Source organism: Ictalurus furcatus, chromosome 4 (genome assembly GCF_023375685.1).
Source record: "Ictalurus furcatus strain D&B chromosome 4, Billie_1.0, whole genome shotgun sequence".
NCBI classification, from domain to species: Eukaryota; Metazoa; Chordata; class Actinopteri; order Siluriformes; family Ictaluridae; genus Ictalurus; species Ictalurus furcatus.
In genome coordinates, this window is record NC_071258.1 from 6,662,899 (window position 1) to 6,679,938 (window position 17,040).

Genomic DNA, 17,040 nt, shown 5'->3' on the forward strand with positions numbered 1-17,040 from the left:
AGAGATCTGATCCTGTATACTGAAATAAATTTGCATGTAGAATTTATCCAGAAAAATTTATTTGCAGGCACATTTTATTTTTGGTGGTGATGGCGGTGTGTTTGGTAAATTTTACCATGTTTTATTGAGTCAGATTTAACCTATTTTAGTAAATAATATCTTCAGGGACATGTGGTAAAGCCTACCTAATATTATTTAGTTTAATAATAGATTTTACCTCTTTACATATTGCAAAGGTACATTTTGAGTACATCTGAGTAATATAAATTCCAAATTGTCAGTATTAAATCTAATTATCTCAGTTTTATTTTTTGCATATTTTATAGATCATGAATTCAATTCTAATTGTATTAATGCTATTTTAATTACTCATACAGTTTCATTGCAATCATGTCAATACCATATTGATCATTCTCAAACTAATAGGCACAGCGGAACACACATCTCCCAAGCAATCAATTTGAAATGATGTTTGGAGTTGTACGTTAAACAGGCATAATAATAATATAACACTGGTGTAGAAATTTTACTGTGTTTGAAATTGCATCATAATGTTTCCTACAGGTCACTGTGTTGTTAAATCTGACCTGAAAACACTGAGCACTTGATCTGAAATCAGACCATCTTATGCTTATTAAGTCCTAAAGTTTTAATACTAATTTCACTCGAGGTGATGCTAAATTGATCTAATTTGAAAATATGCATGTCCAGGGTTTCCTGTGCAGGGTTCCCTCCAGGTTCTCGGGTTGCCAGTGTTCCTGGGATAGGCTCCGGATCCACCATGACAATGAATGAATGAATGAATGAATGAATGGTCCAGTTAATTGTGTAACTGGTTTTCTGGAGCAGGAAATTTGGATGAGGAAAGCTCTCCAGAACTAGGGCTGGTGATAACTGCTGTTGTAGATGGCATTTTGAATTACTGAGATTTTACTGCACCCTAGTGGTGCAAAAATATTTTTTAAAGCGCACCAAAACAAAATCAGTGAAAAGAGGCAATTTCTTAAATTATAGTAATTCGTTCTTACCCCCTCCCCCTCGCCCCACACACATACACACACAAACACACACACCTTAAAATCAATGTCAACATTTTCTATGTTTTTTTTTTTACTTCATATTGTCTTGTTCCAACACACACTCGTGACCTAAACCAACGTAAAACCAAAATGGAACAAAATGCAAACTTTATGTTCTAATTTAAGTGTAATAGGCAAGAGTGGATAATGTGATCGCCTAGGAATGCTCTGAGGTTTCAGGGGTTGATGTAGTGGAAAACTCGGAAAGGTTCGGATTTCCGATTTATTACGAAGATCGGCCGGACGTGACGTCACCACGTGGGATTTTTTTTTTTTTCCCCCTCACCAAAATGGCGTCCGTGACAACAGGTGAGACGAAAAGACATCTCTGTGTAGCGTTGGGTTATGTTTAACTGTGTCGGTGTTGTTTTAAATTGTGATTAAATTGTGTATTTAAAAAAAATTAATTGATAACATGGCGAGTTTATCATCTTTATGGTAATGTGTTATCTCATAGGCATGCTAATATAAGCGAAGCTAACAGGCTAACAAGCTAACCGGCTATGGAACACTTTTGTATATGTTTAACGTGTACACAAAAACCATGTTGCTGGCTTTATAACGAGGATATTTATTTAATGATGATAATCTGTACAAGCTGGACTACACGATCCTGCTTATGATTCGATAGTAATAATTGCATTTTTTTTTTATAAGTATGTTTTACATGGATAACGAGCCCGGCTAACTCGGGCCTTTTCAGCTAACTGGGCACGTGCAGTTTTATTGTAATATTATAGCTAAATAACACAGCAATTATAATATTATTAATAATAATAGTAACACTTTCCCTGGGTTCTGTCTGTTTTCTCGTGTCATATGAGGAAATTTGACTGAAGCCGAATCCCAAATGGTTCCTCACTCCCTATATATAGACTCCCTATATATTTTCTTCTTGGAAAAGCCTTCCAAGTTATTCTTCATGTTATAGATATATGATATAAAGCTATTCTGTGTTCTGTTAGTTGTTGGCTGATTATATGATGTAAGATTAAGGCAGTTTGGTGTGTGTTCATGGTCATTGCTTTATAAATAACTCCCAGCTGCTCCTGAACATCAGCGGCTCTTCTCTATGGCTCAAGTCACCATGGCCTACATGCGGCTTTTACACCTCCAATAGAAAACCTAGTTCCATATAGGTTCTACTAAATCACAGCTTTCTAAAATAAAACACTGCAGTGCTGTGAAACTTGATGTGAAACAGTGTCCCACTTAAACCTCTGGACATTATCAGTAGGGCTGGAACCGTGAGGAACAAGTTATTGATCTTACTCTTTGGACTGACTCCTCTAGGGTTAATCAAATTATTATTTCCTGTTATAATAATAACCAACTTAAATTGCAAGTAAGGAATTTATTTTAAACACAAACTTGAAATCCGTTGAGTCAGACCTATCTAATTATATAAACTAATAAATCACACAGACATTAAAACTTAACTGGCTAGACCGGTTGTGATAATTATGTTATCGACTTATCGTACAATACATGGACATAAACTCTTTGTGTTTGACCTGCCCTTTGTGTTTACATGCGTGTTTGTGTATATAAGAACAAATGTCACCAACATTTTTTAGTCAAATAAAAATTCAAACTTTCGTGGAATTTAAGATAAAAATGCACATTCGAACGCAAAAACTGTGCATTCAAATTTAAGATGTGTAGCAAGCACTAGCACTGATTTTAATTTAAACATACTTTGAAAAAAAATACAGGCAAGATATTAACAATGGTTTTTTTTAAGAATGTCGTGGAAATTAGACAACACTCGCAGACTCGTCTTCTTAAGGTAAAAAGGTTTATTACAGAAAGATGGTTAATACAGGATGGAATAAAGTAGGATAGAATGAGAGCACTCTAAAGCGCTTGTGCTGAACCACTACTATATATATGAAACGCAGAGCATGATACACTTCTGTGTACTGATAAGAAGCAGTTTGAGACAGTTCAAACGGGCTTTGTTTTAAGGTCTCTGTAAGCAGATAAACATTCTGTACTGATCTCAGTGACATGACATGGCCTTCTTAGGCATTATCCTCAGATGAACATGAACAGAAACAAAATTATTACAAAATAAAAATGAATAAATTCCCTCACATTTCCCCCATTTTATCATTACAAATTATGATAACTAAAATTAATAGAGAAATTACTATGCTGTGAATACATCAGAACTTCAGATTCCTTTCACGGTTCAACTGAATTCATCATGAAACAGACATAATGAAGGTGCTAAGGCTGTTTTTGCGGATATAAAGTATCCTGTAGTCAAGCAAGCTCATTTAGGGTGAAATGAGAATCGTCATGGTGAAAGGAATATTTACAATAGGTGTGAAATGGATGTCAGTGAGTCATCATCGTCAGTGTTGCTGGGAGGATCTAGTGCCCAGTCAGGTTTAGGATAGAAGTCAGGTTGGTCATCATAGGGATCGTACTCAGTCTTTGTCAACATCAGCGTTTGGTCATTAGTGATTTCAACGAGCGTGAGAGACTGCTCCGAACGAGAGAAACAATACAAGGCAAAATGAGCAAGACAAGAAGAATCATTGCAGCTATTGGTAGACAGACGGTTAATATCCATGAGCCCCATCCCCAGAGTACTGAGTTCAGCCAATCAAACCCCGTCTCGCTAGTCTGCGGAGGGTTGCGTATCGCAGACCGCATTTGTTCAATGATAGAATAACCATTATGTGTCTGCGTGACAAGGGGACGTGTGACGTTGTGTGGGTAGCACTGTCGGCAATGATTCTTCTGACGAAAGGCGATAAAGAACGGTTTACAGAGGCGGCCAATATCTTGGCATACGGGCTTTTAACTACTAATTGTCATCCAATCTGCAGCAATAGTCTACTAAAGATCTTCGCGGGCTTATGTGGGACCTATAGAAATCATGTCGCCTTAGGCACTTAGTCCCGTCACCACAATCAGTTAAATACCAAATTTGGGTAAAAGTGTGTGTGTCATGCACTCTTTCTGCTGCTATGATGTGATTGGCAGGATTGATCATTAAGCCTTCCACCCAATAAACTTATATTGCACTTTGGATTATCTTTCCAGCTTAAGTGTCTACCCCCGGACCCCCAGTGTTTTCGGGAACGGTCCCAGTGATTTGGTGACAGGGCATGCTAACAGATACCACCTATACCAGGAGAAGGGTGCACAATTAGGAATAGGTTTGTATGTATGAGTGGATGTGCAGGGCGACATCTAATGATTTGTGTCTAGTCGGCATATCTACTGTCTGTGTAGATAGTTACTGACTGTCCCTCAGCATGTCTTCATGCTTCTATGAGGGCATACAGTTCAGCTGCTTGTGCTGAAAGGTTCGAGGGGAGATTTCCTGACAGACCGTCTCGTGTGCGGTTACTACTGCATAGCCCACTCGATTTTTATCTGTCTCTGGGTCAAGTGATGCAGACCCATCCACAAAAAGGATCAGATCTGGGTTTTCCAATGGAACATCCTTCAGGTCAACTCTAGGGGAGCAGAGTAAAACACACATTAAGTCCCTGGCCAGTAGATTGACTGGACATGAAGATGAAAGTAGGAATTGGTGGGTTACTCTTCCCATTTTCAGATTCACAAACTAGCGGTTCAGAGAAACGTTCTAATCCTGAATGCCCTACCCATGGAATGCAGTGACCGTGAACTCATTTCTGGGGATTCTTTTAATTCACAGTGTTTTATTACTGAATACGTTGCTCCTGAATCTCCCAAAAATGTGACACTTTGTCCATTAACTACAAGAGATATACATGGTAACTGTGTAAAAGGAGAGGCATTATACTTTAAAAGGTTAAGGGTCATGACTGTTTCAGACATTTGTGAATTGTCAGTCTGACTAATGTTGGATGTGGGTGTGTGCATATATTCCTGTTCTTTGTGAGCTAACGGATAGTTTGGGTGTCTGATGTCACCTCTTCTGTTCCCAGGTGCTTCACCCTTCCCTCGGCTCCGCCCATCAGTTCGCTTCTGCTCTGGACAGTCTCTTGCAAAATGTCCATCTTTTCCGCAGATAAAACATGTGAAGTTGTATCTATGGGGGTTGCCACCTGGCCTTCCTCGTCTGGGTGCTTTTGGTTTTCCTCTCCATCTTTCTTTCCTTTGCCTCTCGTAAGAGCTTCTCCATGTGGATTGCATACCTTTCCACTTATGTGAGGCTTCCGGTGTCCCAGGTGATACGTTGTTGTTTGACTATAGCAGCAATTTCTGGTTTCATGCCGTTCATAAAGCTGTTTCTGAGATGTGCCTCCCCTGCTGTGACGGCCGCCTGCCCATCTGCCAGAGCGTCGGGTTTCTCGAAGCCTGAGTTTGCATCATGGATCTCAGTGAGCCTGGACAGGTACTGTGATACAGTCTCTGAGTCTTGTTGTTTACACTTTGCTATTTTTGTCATGTCCATTTGCACAGGAAATGTGTTCGTCAGCCTCTGTGGAGCGCCACGATTTGTGCTCTGTACCATGCGTTGACTCCATCATCCCACTGTGGGTTGATTAGGCGGACATCGTTCTCTGGGAATTCACGTGAAACCTTGACCAAGTCCGTGCCAAGTTTTGCCATGAGCAGTCGTTGTAGTTCATGAGTGGTGGGTCTGAATTCTCTGCAGAATATCTGAAGGTCATCCCCAAACTTTCGTCCTTCTACTTCGCAGAGCGCCGGCAGATGTGTCATGCTGCTCCTGATGTCTTCCAATGTCCAGGGTCTGTGAACTAGCATAGGGCCTCCTTCTCCGGCCACTTCTAGTATTGGGGCATTTACCACAGCGTGCACTGTCCCTTCTCTGTCCGATTTTATTGGTCTGAAGCCCTCAGGCAGCAATGTTGTTGGTCCCTTCCCTTGGGATCTCGCCACCGGTGAGGATAGGACGGCTGGCGCATAGTTCGGTGGGGGTTGGTGGCTCAGTTCTGACTGGTTCGGATAGAGTGGCGTAGGCTGGGCCGCTTCATCGTGAGGAGGTGCCTCTGAAACTGCAGGTTTCTCCCTCCTTACTGGCTGTGGGTGTCGCAGTGGGGCGGAGTCCAGGTCGGGATTGGCTTTCTGCAATTTAGCACACTGAGAAACAGATGAGGGCCCTGCCTGACATTTTTTTTTCTCTCTTTTATGTGCCTCGCTCTGCCATTCAGCAAATGCCTTCCAGTCAGCCAAAAAACTGTGCTTATTATTTTTTTTTACTTTTAGGAGTATCTCACTTCTTTGCTTCCAAATTAAATTTCAGTTGTTCTAACTGTCTGAGACTAAAACTACCTTTTTTCTGGGAAAGCACATTCTTTAACCCATACATCACATTGGTTCAAGTATCCTTCCCCATAATTCACATGCATAAACGTGATATTAGGACCAACATATAAACACCCTGTACATACCATAGCATGTGTCACAGGTTGTGCTTTGCTACATGTTTTTCCCATATTTTTCTTTTTTTTTTTTACAGCTTCTGTAACTTTCAAAGTTTTAATCAATTTAACATGCTAGGAAAATCAAGTGAATATGCATTCTCGTGCACAGACAGAAAAGGTTCTAGTGTGTTCCAAATCTCTAGACATTCAATTAATCATATAACCTATAGGTTCAATAGAGCAAACCTTAAGAATGTAAAAGAGTTATCTGTGATGGCGAGTCCACATACAGCAATTTGGTAGGACTTACAGTTTTCTCTTCCCTTCTTTTTAAAATATTTTTTATTATTATTATTTTTTATCTCGGTAAAATTTACTTGTGTGTTAAATTTGCCAAATATTTCATGTACCGCTGATATGATGGAATGAGTCATTGGGGCATGCCACTTGATGATAACCCGCCGCGAAAATACTGCGCTTCTTAATAAGTACTCTCTTTACTTATTTATTGCTCGAACCGGACCCTTTCCGTTAGCAATTTTTTTACCGTTATCTCTCTCTCTCTATATATGTATGTATGTGTGTGTATGTATATATGTGTGTGTGTGTATGTATGTGTGTGTGTGTGTGTGTGGGTATATATATATATAATATATAATATATATATATATATATATATATATATATATATATATATATATATATATATATATATACACATACACACACACACACACCTGTTTGTATATATCTTAGTTTTGAAGCTGTGATCTAAGAAACACCAATATCTCTGCTGTCGCAGAGGCGAAGTTCCTGGAACTTCTTATAAGAAATCGCTCCATGTAATACTTCTCTCAATGTAATACACGCATTTCTTATATCATTGACTCCCTTCCATACAGACAGCAATACACAATGACTTCATAAATTTCAAATTCTAAATTCTTGAAGATTCCTACCAGTAAGTGGTAAGGCTGCATCGGTCTTTCACTCTGCACAACAAAGGCCAAATCGCATGCGTCAACACAGACTTCAGGGTGAAACTTTTTCAGGAGCATCGTCCGGTTTACTTGTTATCCAGAAAAGCTGAAAAGACTCGCGCAGCCCAGCCAGGAGATGCCAAATTGTCGTGGAAATTAGACAACACTCGCAGACTCGTCTTCTGAAGGTAAAAAGGTTTATTACAGAAAGATGGTTAATACAGGATAGAATAATGAGAGCGCTCTGAAGCGCTTGTGCTGAACCACTACTATATATATGAAACGCAGAGCAGGACACACCGATAAGAAGCAGTTTGAGGCAGTTCGAACAGGCTTTGTTTTAGGGTCTTAGAAGATGTGCAGACGAACCTTGAACAGAAGAACATGTTTGTGGCTCTGTAAGCAGATAAACATTCTGTACTGATCTCACTGACATGACATGGCCTTCTTGGGTGTTTTCCTCAGATGAATATGAACAGAAACAAAATTATTACAAAGTAAAAATGAATAATTTCCCTCACAAGAAGAAGAAGAAAAATCTAGAAAGAATAGTTCTTGTGTTTCAGATAATCCCATCGTAGTCAATAATGCCCAGGATTGAGCCGTGTGAGCCGAAGCTGAAGAGTGAATGAACGGCGGTAAACTGACGCGCTTTACTAGTGGGTTAATTAACTCACCCAAACACATCCTGTACACGTATGAGATTAATCAGACATTTACATAACATATAAACATAATACAGGTGCATCTCAAAAAATTTGAATATCATGGAAAAGTTCATTTTTTTTCTGTAATTCAAAAAGTGGAACCTTTCATGTATTCTAGATTTATTACACATGAAAGGAAATATTTCAAGCCTTTTTCCATTTTAATCTTGATTATTATGGCTTACAGCTCATGGAAATCAAAAATCCAGTATCTCAAACTATTAGAATTAAGAATTTTAATGCAGAAATTTTCTTTAAAATATTCAGTGGTGTCGTAGGAAAGACGAGAGCATGACTCGCCCTCGACTTTTCTATCCGTCACGTTTTGTAAGGTTTGAGAATTCGCGTTACAGTTCACTGTATGTTGCAAGTGAAATCAGTGTTGGGACGAAAAGACGGAGCTGTGTGGTGCTGTAATAGCATTAACCACAACTGATTCACGTTTGTATTACGTTCTACCCAGGACTAGAGGACTGTGTGCTTTATAACATTAGAACACGTTTCTGTTGTTGGTTAAGTACATGATGATGATGTTTTATAATCGATGGAAACGATTGTTTTGCATCTCTTGATTATCAGCATACTGTCGATCAGCTTCTTTGTTGACTTTTCCTCCTGTCGTTGCATCACTGTGCTAACCCCCTCGAAAAGTGACCTTATCATCGTTCCTTGTAACGTATCAGCTTCTATTCACACATGAACCCACTTATGAAGTTGACACACACTGCCTTATTCATGCATCGGTGAATACCAGTGTCAGACTTCGTATGTGAAATGAGCGACAGACGTCTTTTGCACACATTTACACATGACGTGTATTCAACACTGCGTCCTAAATAACAGGCTGATTAGAGAGGTCTGTCATTCTGCTCAGTTGTGCTGCGTTCTTGATTAGTTCTTCAACTCTCCTGCTTTTTGTTCTCAGCCACATCTGAGTGGATCCAGTTTTTCAGAGATGCAGGAATCCCTCCGGGTATGGCTGCCACCTACGCTGTGAGCTTTGTAGACAACAGGTAAAAAAAAAACCCTTGCCATGACAGGGACACACATCAAACTTCGAATGCTTGAATGTGAAATTGTATAAAATGATACTGTCTTTGTTTATTGAATATTAGTCTTGCAATTAGTAGAGTGGAATCATTCACACAGCATTCAGAACAGTGCAATGGTCCCTTTGAGAGTTCCCATTCATTCTGTGTGTGTGTGTGTGTGTGTGTACAGAATTCAGAAGAGCATGCTGATGGATCTCAGTAAGGACATCATGATGGACTTGGGTATCACAGTCATTGGGGATATTATTGCCATTCTCAAACACGCCAAGCACGTCTACAGACAGGTAGGCAAGATGTCTATGATTGATGCTTGGAACAAGATATACTATGGACTTGTTTAAAATATTGGCTCTCCATGATCACCACATATTGGCATAGACAAGGATTACTCATAATTGTTATACCTTGTGTTAAAAAAAAAAATTGTGACAGCTATATTTATAATATAACTATATTTATAGTTAGTTACAGATACATTTATGTAGAACTTTGCATAGTATGGGTGGAGAGGATGAATCTCCTCAACCACCACTAGTGTGTAGCATCCACTTGGATGATGCGACGGCAGCCATAGTGTGCCAGAACGCCCACCACACACCAGCTATTAGTGGAGAGGAGAGAGTGATGTAGCCAATTCAGAGATGTGGATTATTGATAGAGAAGGGCCAATTCAGGGAATTTCACCAGGACACCAGGGTTATACCCCTACTCTTTTACAATAAGTGTCCTGGGATTTTTAATGACCACAGAGAGGCAGGACCTCAGTTTAACGTCTCATCCAAAAGACAGTGCTGTTTTTACAGTATAGAGTCCCCTTCACTGTACTGGGGCATTAGGTCCCCCACAGACCACAGGGTGAGCACCCACTGCTGGCCTCACTAATACCACTTCCAGCAGCAACCTTAGTTTTCCCCAGGAGGTCTTCCATCCAGGTACTGGCCAAGCTCAACCCTGCTTAGCTTCAGTGAGTAATTTATGTACACTCACTGGCCACTGTAATAGGAACACTTGTACATCCTGTCATTCATGCAGTTATCCAATCAGACAATAATGTGGATGCTTTTCTGCTCACAACGGTTGTAATGAGTGGTTATTTGAGTTACTGTAGGCTTTCCTGTGAGTTTGAGCAAAACTGGCCATGCTCTCTGGGTGGGAGGGATGGTGTTGCCTTCACCCTGTCAATTATAGCGACACTAGCCGATTGTAGGGATCTGCGAGCACAATTATACAGAAGAGAGCAGTTAGCACTTTCCTCCAGTGCTACCCCGCGACTCAGAATGAACAACGGTTTTGAAAAGACGCAGTGGCTAGCTCCACACATCTTGCAGCAGGCACATGATAGCCCTCACCCTCCCTGATATATGCTGTTATGTGATAGGGGAGAGCTAGCTGGTGGGGAAAGTATTTGAAAATGACATAATTGTGGGGAAAAAGTGTGGCTGAATAAAGCAAAGTAAATATTGAACATTAAATTAGGCAGGGTCAATTCACATTTGAGTATTTTTTTTCCCCCCAAGCAAAAGCATGCACAGTGTTTTGTTACCGTTACATGGTACAATTTTAATACGGTTTAAATGTTGTGAATTGTGAATGAGAGGTTACCCTTTCTCCTCATGTTGCTCGGTGTAGGATATGTGCAAAATGGCCACTGAAGCTATTTCCTCCGGTCAGACCAGCGTTCAGGCTGAGCTGAGGCGCACTGCCAATACCCGTGAGTATAGCATCTACCCAGATGTACATCCACCCTGATATAATACAGTTCTGTTAATATAAAGGGGAAATGTGCGTACCTTACCAGTATGAATAAGTGAACACAGATTTATTCAGTGTCATTCATAAGTTAGCCTAAAGTCAGCCTAAAGTCAGCAGTCACTGACTTGGGGTTTCCTGTTGGACTTTGGGCTATGAAAATGTATGAATAAATAAAAAATGGGTAGGTGATAAAATGTTTTATTTAAAGTTGTCTAATAAAATTAGTAACTAATAATAAATCTTCAAAAATCATCAATTTTTGGGTTCTCTGTGTGAATAATGTGTCAGAGTTGTTAGGGTTTGATATTCCTTGGCAACATAAACATGAATGTATATGAATATAGTATGACAAGTTGGAGCTGGCTTTGAAAAATTTTTATTTATCAGATCTATTGGACCTGTTTTTATAAATGTATAAAAAGTTCTCAATCTATACATTTATAAATACAAGATTTCGGCCTAGTGCATCCTGAATTTTCAGTTTCGGCCCAGAATTTACCTTTTTATTTATATATATAATATGACTTTTTTTTCTTTTTTTCCCCCCCATTTCAGCCGCCACACGAATGATCGCCAATGCCTTGAGTCGAGACTCCCCACCGAGCACACCCGTGCGTCGCCCTGACAACCGTCTCTCGGTGACCATATCCAACAAGAGCTCCAAAATGGGTACAGCTGTCCTTTCTCTAATGGCTCATCTCATTCCCTCTGCCACCACCATGTCATTGGGTGTTATCTTACTGTAAATGTTTATTTCTCAGCAAACATGCATGTCTCAGGCACAGACATCTGCTCAGTGCCCACACCTCGTTGTTTTTCACACCTTTTATTTTTTTTTTACCATTTCTTTTTTTTCCTCTCTCTCTTCCCATCCTCTTGCAGTTGCCAGTCAGCCTTCAGCAGAGAACGGATTGCTGTTGAAACGCCGGCGAGTGACTTCAGAGATGGAGGGGAAGTACATCATCAGCATGCCAAAGGGCACCACTGCCCGAAGCAGACGCATTCTGGCCCAGCAGGCTAAGAAAGGTGACCGGGGATCAGACTGCTGGCTTCACCATGTTTACAATATTTTAATCGTATATTAATCATGATCACTATTTATGGCCTCATCAATTAAGTTAATTAATTGTAATTTGCTACGATGTTGGTGAGCTTAGCTGCAGTGTTAATTGTTTATATATAATACACTAAATCATACGTTTCCCATTAATATCTTTTGAATGTCTATTTACGTTGCTTACTGTAAGTGGCTTATTTATATTTTTTAGATGTAGCATTTAAAAGGTACACGTGTTATGATTAAGAACCAATGTCATTGTTATTCAAGTAATTCAACCATTCGATTTAATCCTGCTGATTTAAAATGAATTAAGGCTAACTACTTCCAATGCATTAATAATAAATAATAAATTAATAGTGATTTTGATCTTAAGCAAAGTAACTTATTCATTATTATCAGCTCAAACTTTCTGTAAAGCTTTCCCATTGTATAAATTGCTTGCTGATTTTATAGCTGCAGTAAAACTGTTATTTAATGCAGCCATTAAAATTTTTAGTAGTTTTTAAAATGTAATGTAGTGGCAGTTTACATTCCCATTAGGCTAAGATCAAGCTTTAATTCAACTATTGCAACTAGCTACCAATGAACACGATTAAGCTTTTTGCCATGCATTAAAAAAAAGCATGCATTACATAAGAGCATATGTTCAGACTCAAAAACCGTTATCAGTATACATAAATAAGAAACATAATATGAAATGACGTAGTATATATTTAAAGTTTGTGTGCAGTTCTGTAATATACTTCTCATCTGTTTTGGTTACAGCAAAGAGTTTGAAACGTACTTCAGTGTTTGAGAGACTGGGCTCAGAGTCTAAGGCAGACACATCAACAGCCAATAAGGTGAAGATTGTGCTATATTTATTAACTTATTTTATCTGTCTGTTTCGGGTTGCTTTGCATTTTGCTGCATTCAAAAGTACAATCTAATGTTTGCTAGCTCTTAATTTGGTCTTTACTAGTTTTTTTTTGCTGTAGATTTATTTCTCTCTTTTAATATCTCCACTCCCTCCACACAGCAGGTAACAGGTGTGTTCAGCCGTCTGGGCAAAGTGGACGAAGACGATGATGCGGAGAGGGATACGGCCGACGGCGCCATAGCCGGCGAAGACGAGGACAGCGATGGTGAAGGCTCTGTGCTTCAGTATGCCGGCGTCCTTAAACGGCCTCAACTACCTTCCAAAAAAGAGCCTGTCGCCCAAAAACCTGAACCTGTTGCTCTGTATCGCCTCGGCAACAAATCTAAACTCCCGCTATCAGAGAGCACTCCTTCGGCTGTCCCCTCCTCCACCTCTTCCAGCCAGGAGGGGGCGCCTAAACGGAAAATACTACGGAGGTTGGGTAAAGTTCCCACAGCCAGCCCTGCCCCTGCGTCCTCTTCCAGCTTACGATCTAGCCAGTCAACAGAGACTCAGGATAGTCAGGTGACCAGCAGCAGGAGCAAGACAAGCTTTGCTCTGGCCAGCCCCAAAGTCAGCAGCAGCACAGGGACGGGCAAGGACTCACACAGGGCTCAGATGGACGCTGCCACAGTCAGTGTGTTCAAAAGACTCGGGGCCAAGATTGTCTAATGCACACAAACGTCCTCAACACTCCTTTCTTATCGCTCTCTTATCTTATCTCTATCCTGCATTCAGGATTTAGGATTAAAGTGCAGTAGACCTCATGTCCCCATGGTGCATATTAGAATGAGCCCACGCACCATTAACATTCTGCATACTTTTCCCGTACCTTCCTATACCTCTAAAATCCCTCCTCTTCAGATTTTCCGGTGGGTTTCTATGGCAGTTTTGTACAGCAAGACAGTTCGGTATGTGCTGATATCCTTTGAACATACGGTGCAATATTACAATGTTGTTTTTAAGAAATTTTTACCCTGCATCTTTACACAATGGGCAGCAATTTACATGAAAATTCATTCAAGGAAACATGATCGAACCTTTACATTTCTTCAAAATAAGGAAGACCTTGTTTTTTATGCTGCTGGTCTACTGAAAATATCATGTGTGCTGAATATCGCCGATTCATCCATTGCACGTCAACATGCCTCGCTTGCAGTACTGTAAACAAGAACAACGTGCTCTCATCTCCACTTAACTGTCCATCGACCTTCCTGTTTTCATACCGTGTAGCCATTAAAAGACTTGCACACTGTACCTCTAGTCTCCCGTCAAAACACCCCCCCGATCTCAGCTGTCACTTTAAAGCCCTCAGTTTTTCCTTCCTCTGAAGGAAAGCCGTGTTAAGTGTTACCTAGATGTAATGAGTGAGCAAGGTGTCATCTCCCCTGCTGGGAAATGGGATAATGTTGCTAGGCAACACACATGGCGATGGACCCTAGAGTGTTGTTGTTTTTCTCCTCCGTTTGTGGCCAACGTGTACAAAATAAAAGGCAACTTGTGGGTTTGAATTACACCAGCAGGTGCTGACCACACTATTGCCCTAGGTGCATAAAATTTCTTTACATGGCCCCTGAAACTGAGTCATCCAGTTTTTATATGGTTATTTTATGTTAATTTTAATTTGTAATGTCTTTAAAGTAGACCTTTTATAACACTGTACAGGTTTAAAAGGGGAAAAAGACAAACGATGGTTTGTTTTATAAAATGGTTGTTTTTGCAGTTGATTGACCATAAAATGGGAAAGCAAGAAAAAAGCACTGTCTTACTCCCTTTCTTTGAGCCTCTCTCACTTTTAATGTAGTTTAATTTTTTTTATTATTATTTATTTTATTTTTTTTAAGGCCTGATGGACTTCTCTAGCTGCTGTCAGGCATCAATTGTTAGACACGTTTTTAAATCAGTTCATTAATATAGACCAATTCATATAGATCCGGTGACGGGAATAGAGATTTACCTTGAAGCCAGAAGACCTATTATAGAAAATGCAATCAAAGTCAGAATATAATAGCACCATGTTATAAATTTACATAACAGTTGGCTACAATATACACTATCTCGCCAAAAGTTTGTGGACATGTGACCATCACACTCAGATGTGCTTTTTGAACATCTTATTACAGATTTATCCCCCTTTGCTGTTATAATAACCGCCACTGTTCTGGAAAGGATTTCCACTAGATTTTGTGAGGATTTGCCCTTTCAGCCACAAGAGCATTAGTGAGGTCAGGCACTGATCTCGGGCGAGGAAACCCAGGGTGCAGTCAGTGTTCCAGTTCATCCCAAAGATGTTCATTTGAGTTTTGGCCAGGGTTTTGTTTAGGCCATTCGATTTCTTCCACTCCAGCTTTGGCAAACCATGTCTTCATGGAGCTCGCTTTGTGTATAGGTGCATTGTCACACTGGAACAGGTTTGAGCCTCTTCGTTCCAGTGAAGGGAAATTGTAAAGCTACAACATACAAAGACATTCTATACAATTGTCTGCTTCCAACTTTGTGCCAGCTCTTTGGGGAAGACCCACACGCAGTACCCTCTGAAAATATTGGAACAGCAAGGCCAATTCTTTTGTTTCTGCTATACACTGATACGTGGGTTTGAGATCACAAGATGAAAGAGACAATAGGTCAGAATTTCAACTTAGTTTCCTGATATTTACATCTAGAGACAGATTAGAGTATGGCAGCTTCTGTTTGAACCTACTCATGTCAAGTGATCAAAACTATTGGAACACGGGAATGACAGGTGTCTTGGTGCTCAGGTATCCATGTTAGATTAATTGTTCAAATAATTAATAGTTCTGAATATATACTCTTGGTTTGAGCCCTGTGTTTCGCCTGCATTTGTTGTTAAAATGGATAAACCAAGATGGAGACCAGAGAGCTGGCTGTGGGAGAAAAGCAATATGTTTTGAAACAGAAAATTGTGAAAATAAGCCACAAAAGTTCTGGAACCAAGATTAACCTCTACCAAAGTGATCGAAAGGCCAAAGTCTGGGGAATGAAAGGTTCTGCTCATGATCCGAAACATTCAAGATCATTGGTCAAGCATGATGGAGTCATGACTTGGGCTTGCATAGGCTCACTAATCTTTATTGATGATGATGGTAGCAACAGAATGAATTCAGAAGTCTACAGGAACATTTTGTCTGCCAATTTACAGAGAAATGCATTCAATCTCAGTGGGAGGAAGTTAATCATGCAGCAAGACAACGACCCCAAACACACTGCCTACTCAACAAAGGACTTAATCAGTGGCCAAATCAGTCACTAGACCTTAACTCAACTGAGCATGCCCAACTGAAGGAAGGAAGCCTGATCATTTTGATACTCAAGACACAAAATAACAAGGTTTACACAGTATTGACATATGTATTACTTATATTCTAGTTTGGTAGTCCATATAACATTTGGATGGGTTGCTTTAATGATAGAAAGAAAAACCAACTTGTAAAAGCTGTTCCAGGTTTGGTTACTGTTGCTTGTAGCAGCTCAGGTCTCGTGGGGGTCCTCTGTATAAGGTTGTGCCAAACATACAAACTGAATAGCAACCTTCTGAGCATGTGCAGGTTAAACATTCTTCCTGCAGTAACTAAAATATTTCACAACATTAAATTAGAAACTTTTCATGAAGGTTTTTGAGCATGTTCATTTATACTGCATGGCAGTACTATGATCGTCAAATCTAAAATAACATTAACATTATAGATAATGACGTCACACAAATAAACCAACATTTTCTTCCCTTGAAATGGACACCTTGGGTAAATTTAACACGGACTCAGACATTTTTCCGAGTACAGTCGCGTCCGCATCATGTGTAGCATGATAAAAAAATAAATAACAACATAAAATTAAGATAAGAAATGAATGAATGTCTCCCTGCCACACTTGACATGCATACACAAAAAGCCACCTCATTGTCCGAGTACCGAATTGAGTTCTCTTAAGCGGCTTACGCTTGGACGGTCAAATAAAGACACACACATCATGTCAAAATGCAAGTCTGCCCGAGTATTCATGCAAACACAGTCGGTTATGTCTTAAGTGAATGTAAACAGTTGGGGAAAAAATCAGAGTTGTGTCAATACAGTATGTTGGATCTGTGCGTTAGGTCTTAAAGTGACGGCAGTCTAATAAACCTGCTGCTGTCTGTGTCATTAATGTTAATCAAACAAA

General features: G+C 39.9%; 1 protein-coding gene across 4 annotated transcripts; it reads left to right on the forward strand.

Annotated features, from left to right (window-relative positions):
* Positions 1-669: 669 nt before the first annotated feature.
* On the forward strand, positions 670-16,494 carry c4h19orf47 (chromosome 4 C19orf47 homolog). 4 transcript variants are annotated; one of them, XM_053622678.1, is made up of 8 exons: positions 670-1,388; positions 9,028-9,115; positions 9,324-9,438; positions 10,784-10,865; positions 11,462-11,575; positions 11,789-11,932; positions 12,732-12,808; positions 12,985-16,494. In XM_053622678.1, the coding sequence occupies exons 1-8, from the start codon at positions 1,370-1,372 to the stop codon at positions 13,534-13,536; spliced, it is 1,191 nt and encodes a 396-aa protein (XP_053478653.1). In that variant the 5' UTR covers positions 670-1,369; the 3' UTR covers positions 13,537-16,494. The 4 variants fall into 4 exon arrangements, with proteins under 4 accessions (XP_053478653.1, XP_053478655.1, XP_053478656.1 ...); XM_053622680.1 differs by lacking the exon at positions 670-1,388 and adding an exon at positions 7,162-7,793 and having other exon boundaries at positions 7,962-9,115; XM_053622681.1 differs by lacking the exon at positions 670-1,388 and adding an exon at positions 7,162-7,583 and having other exon boundaries at positions 7,962-9,115.
* Positions 16,495-17,040: the final 546 nt, after the last annotated feature.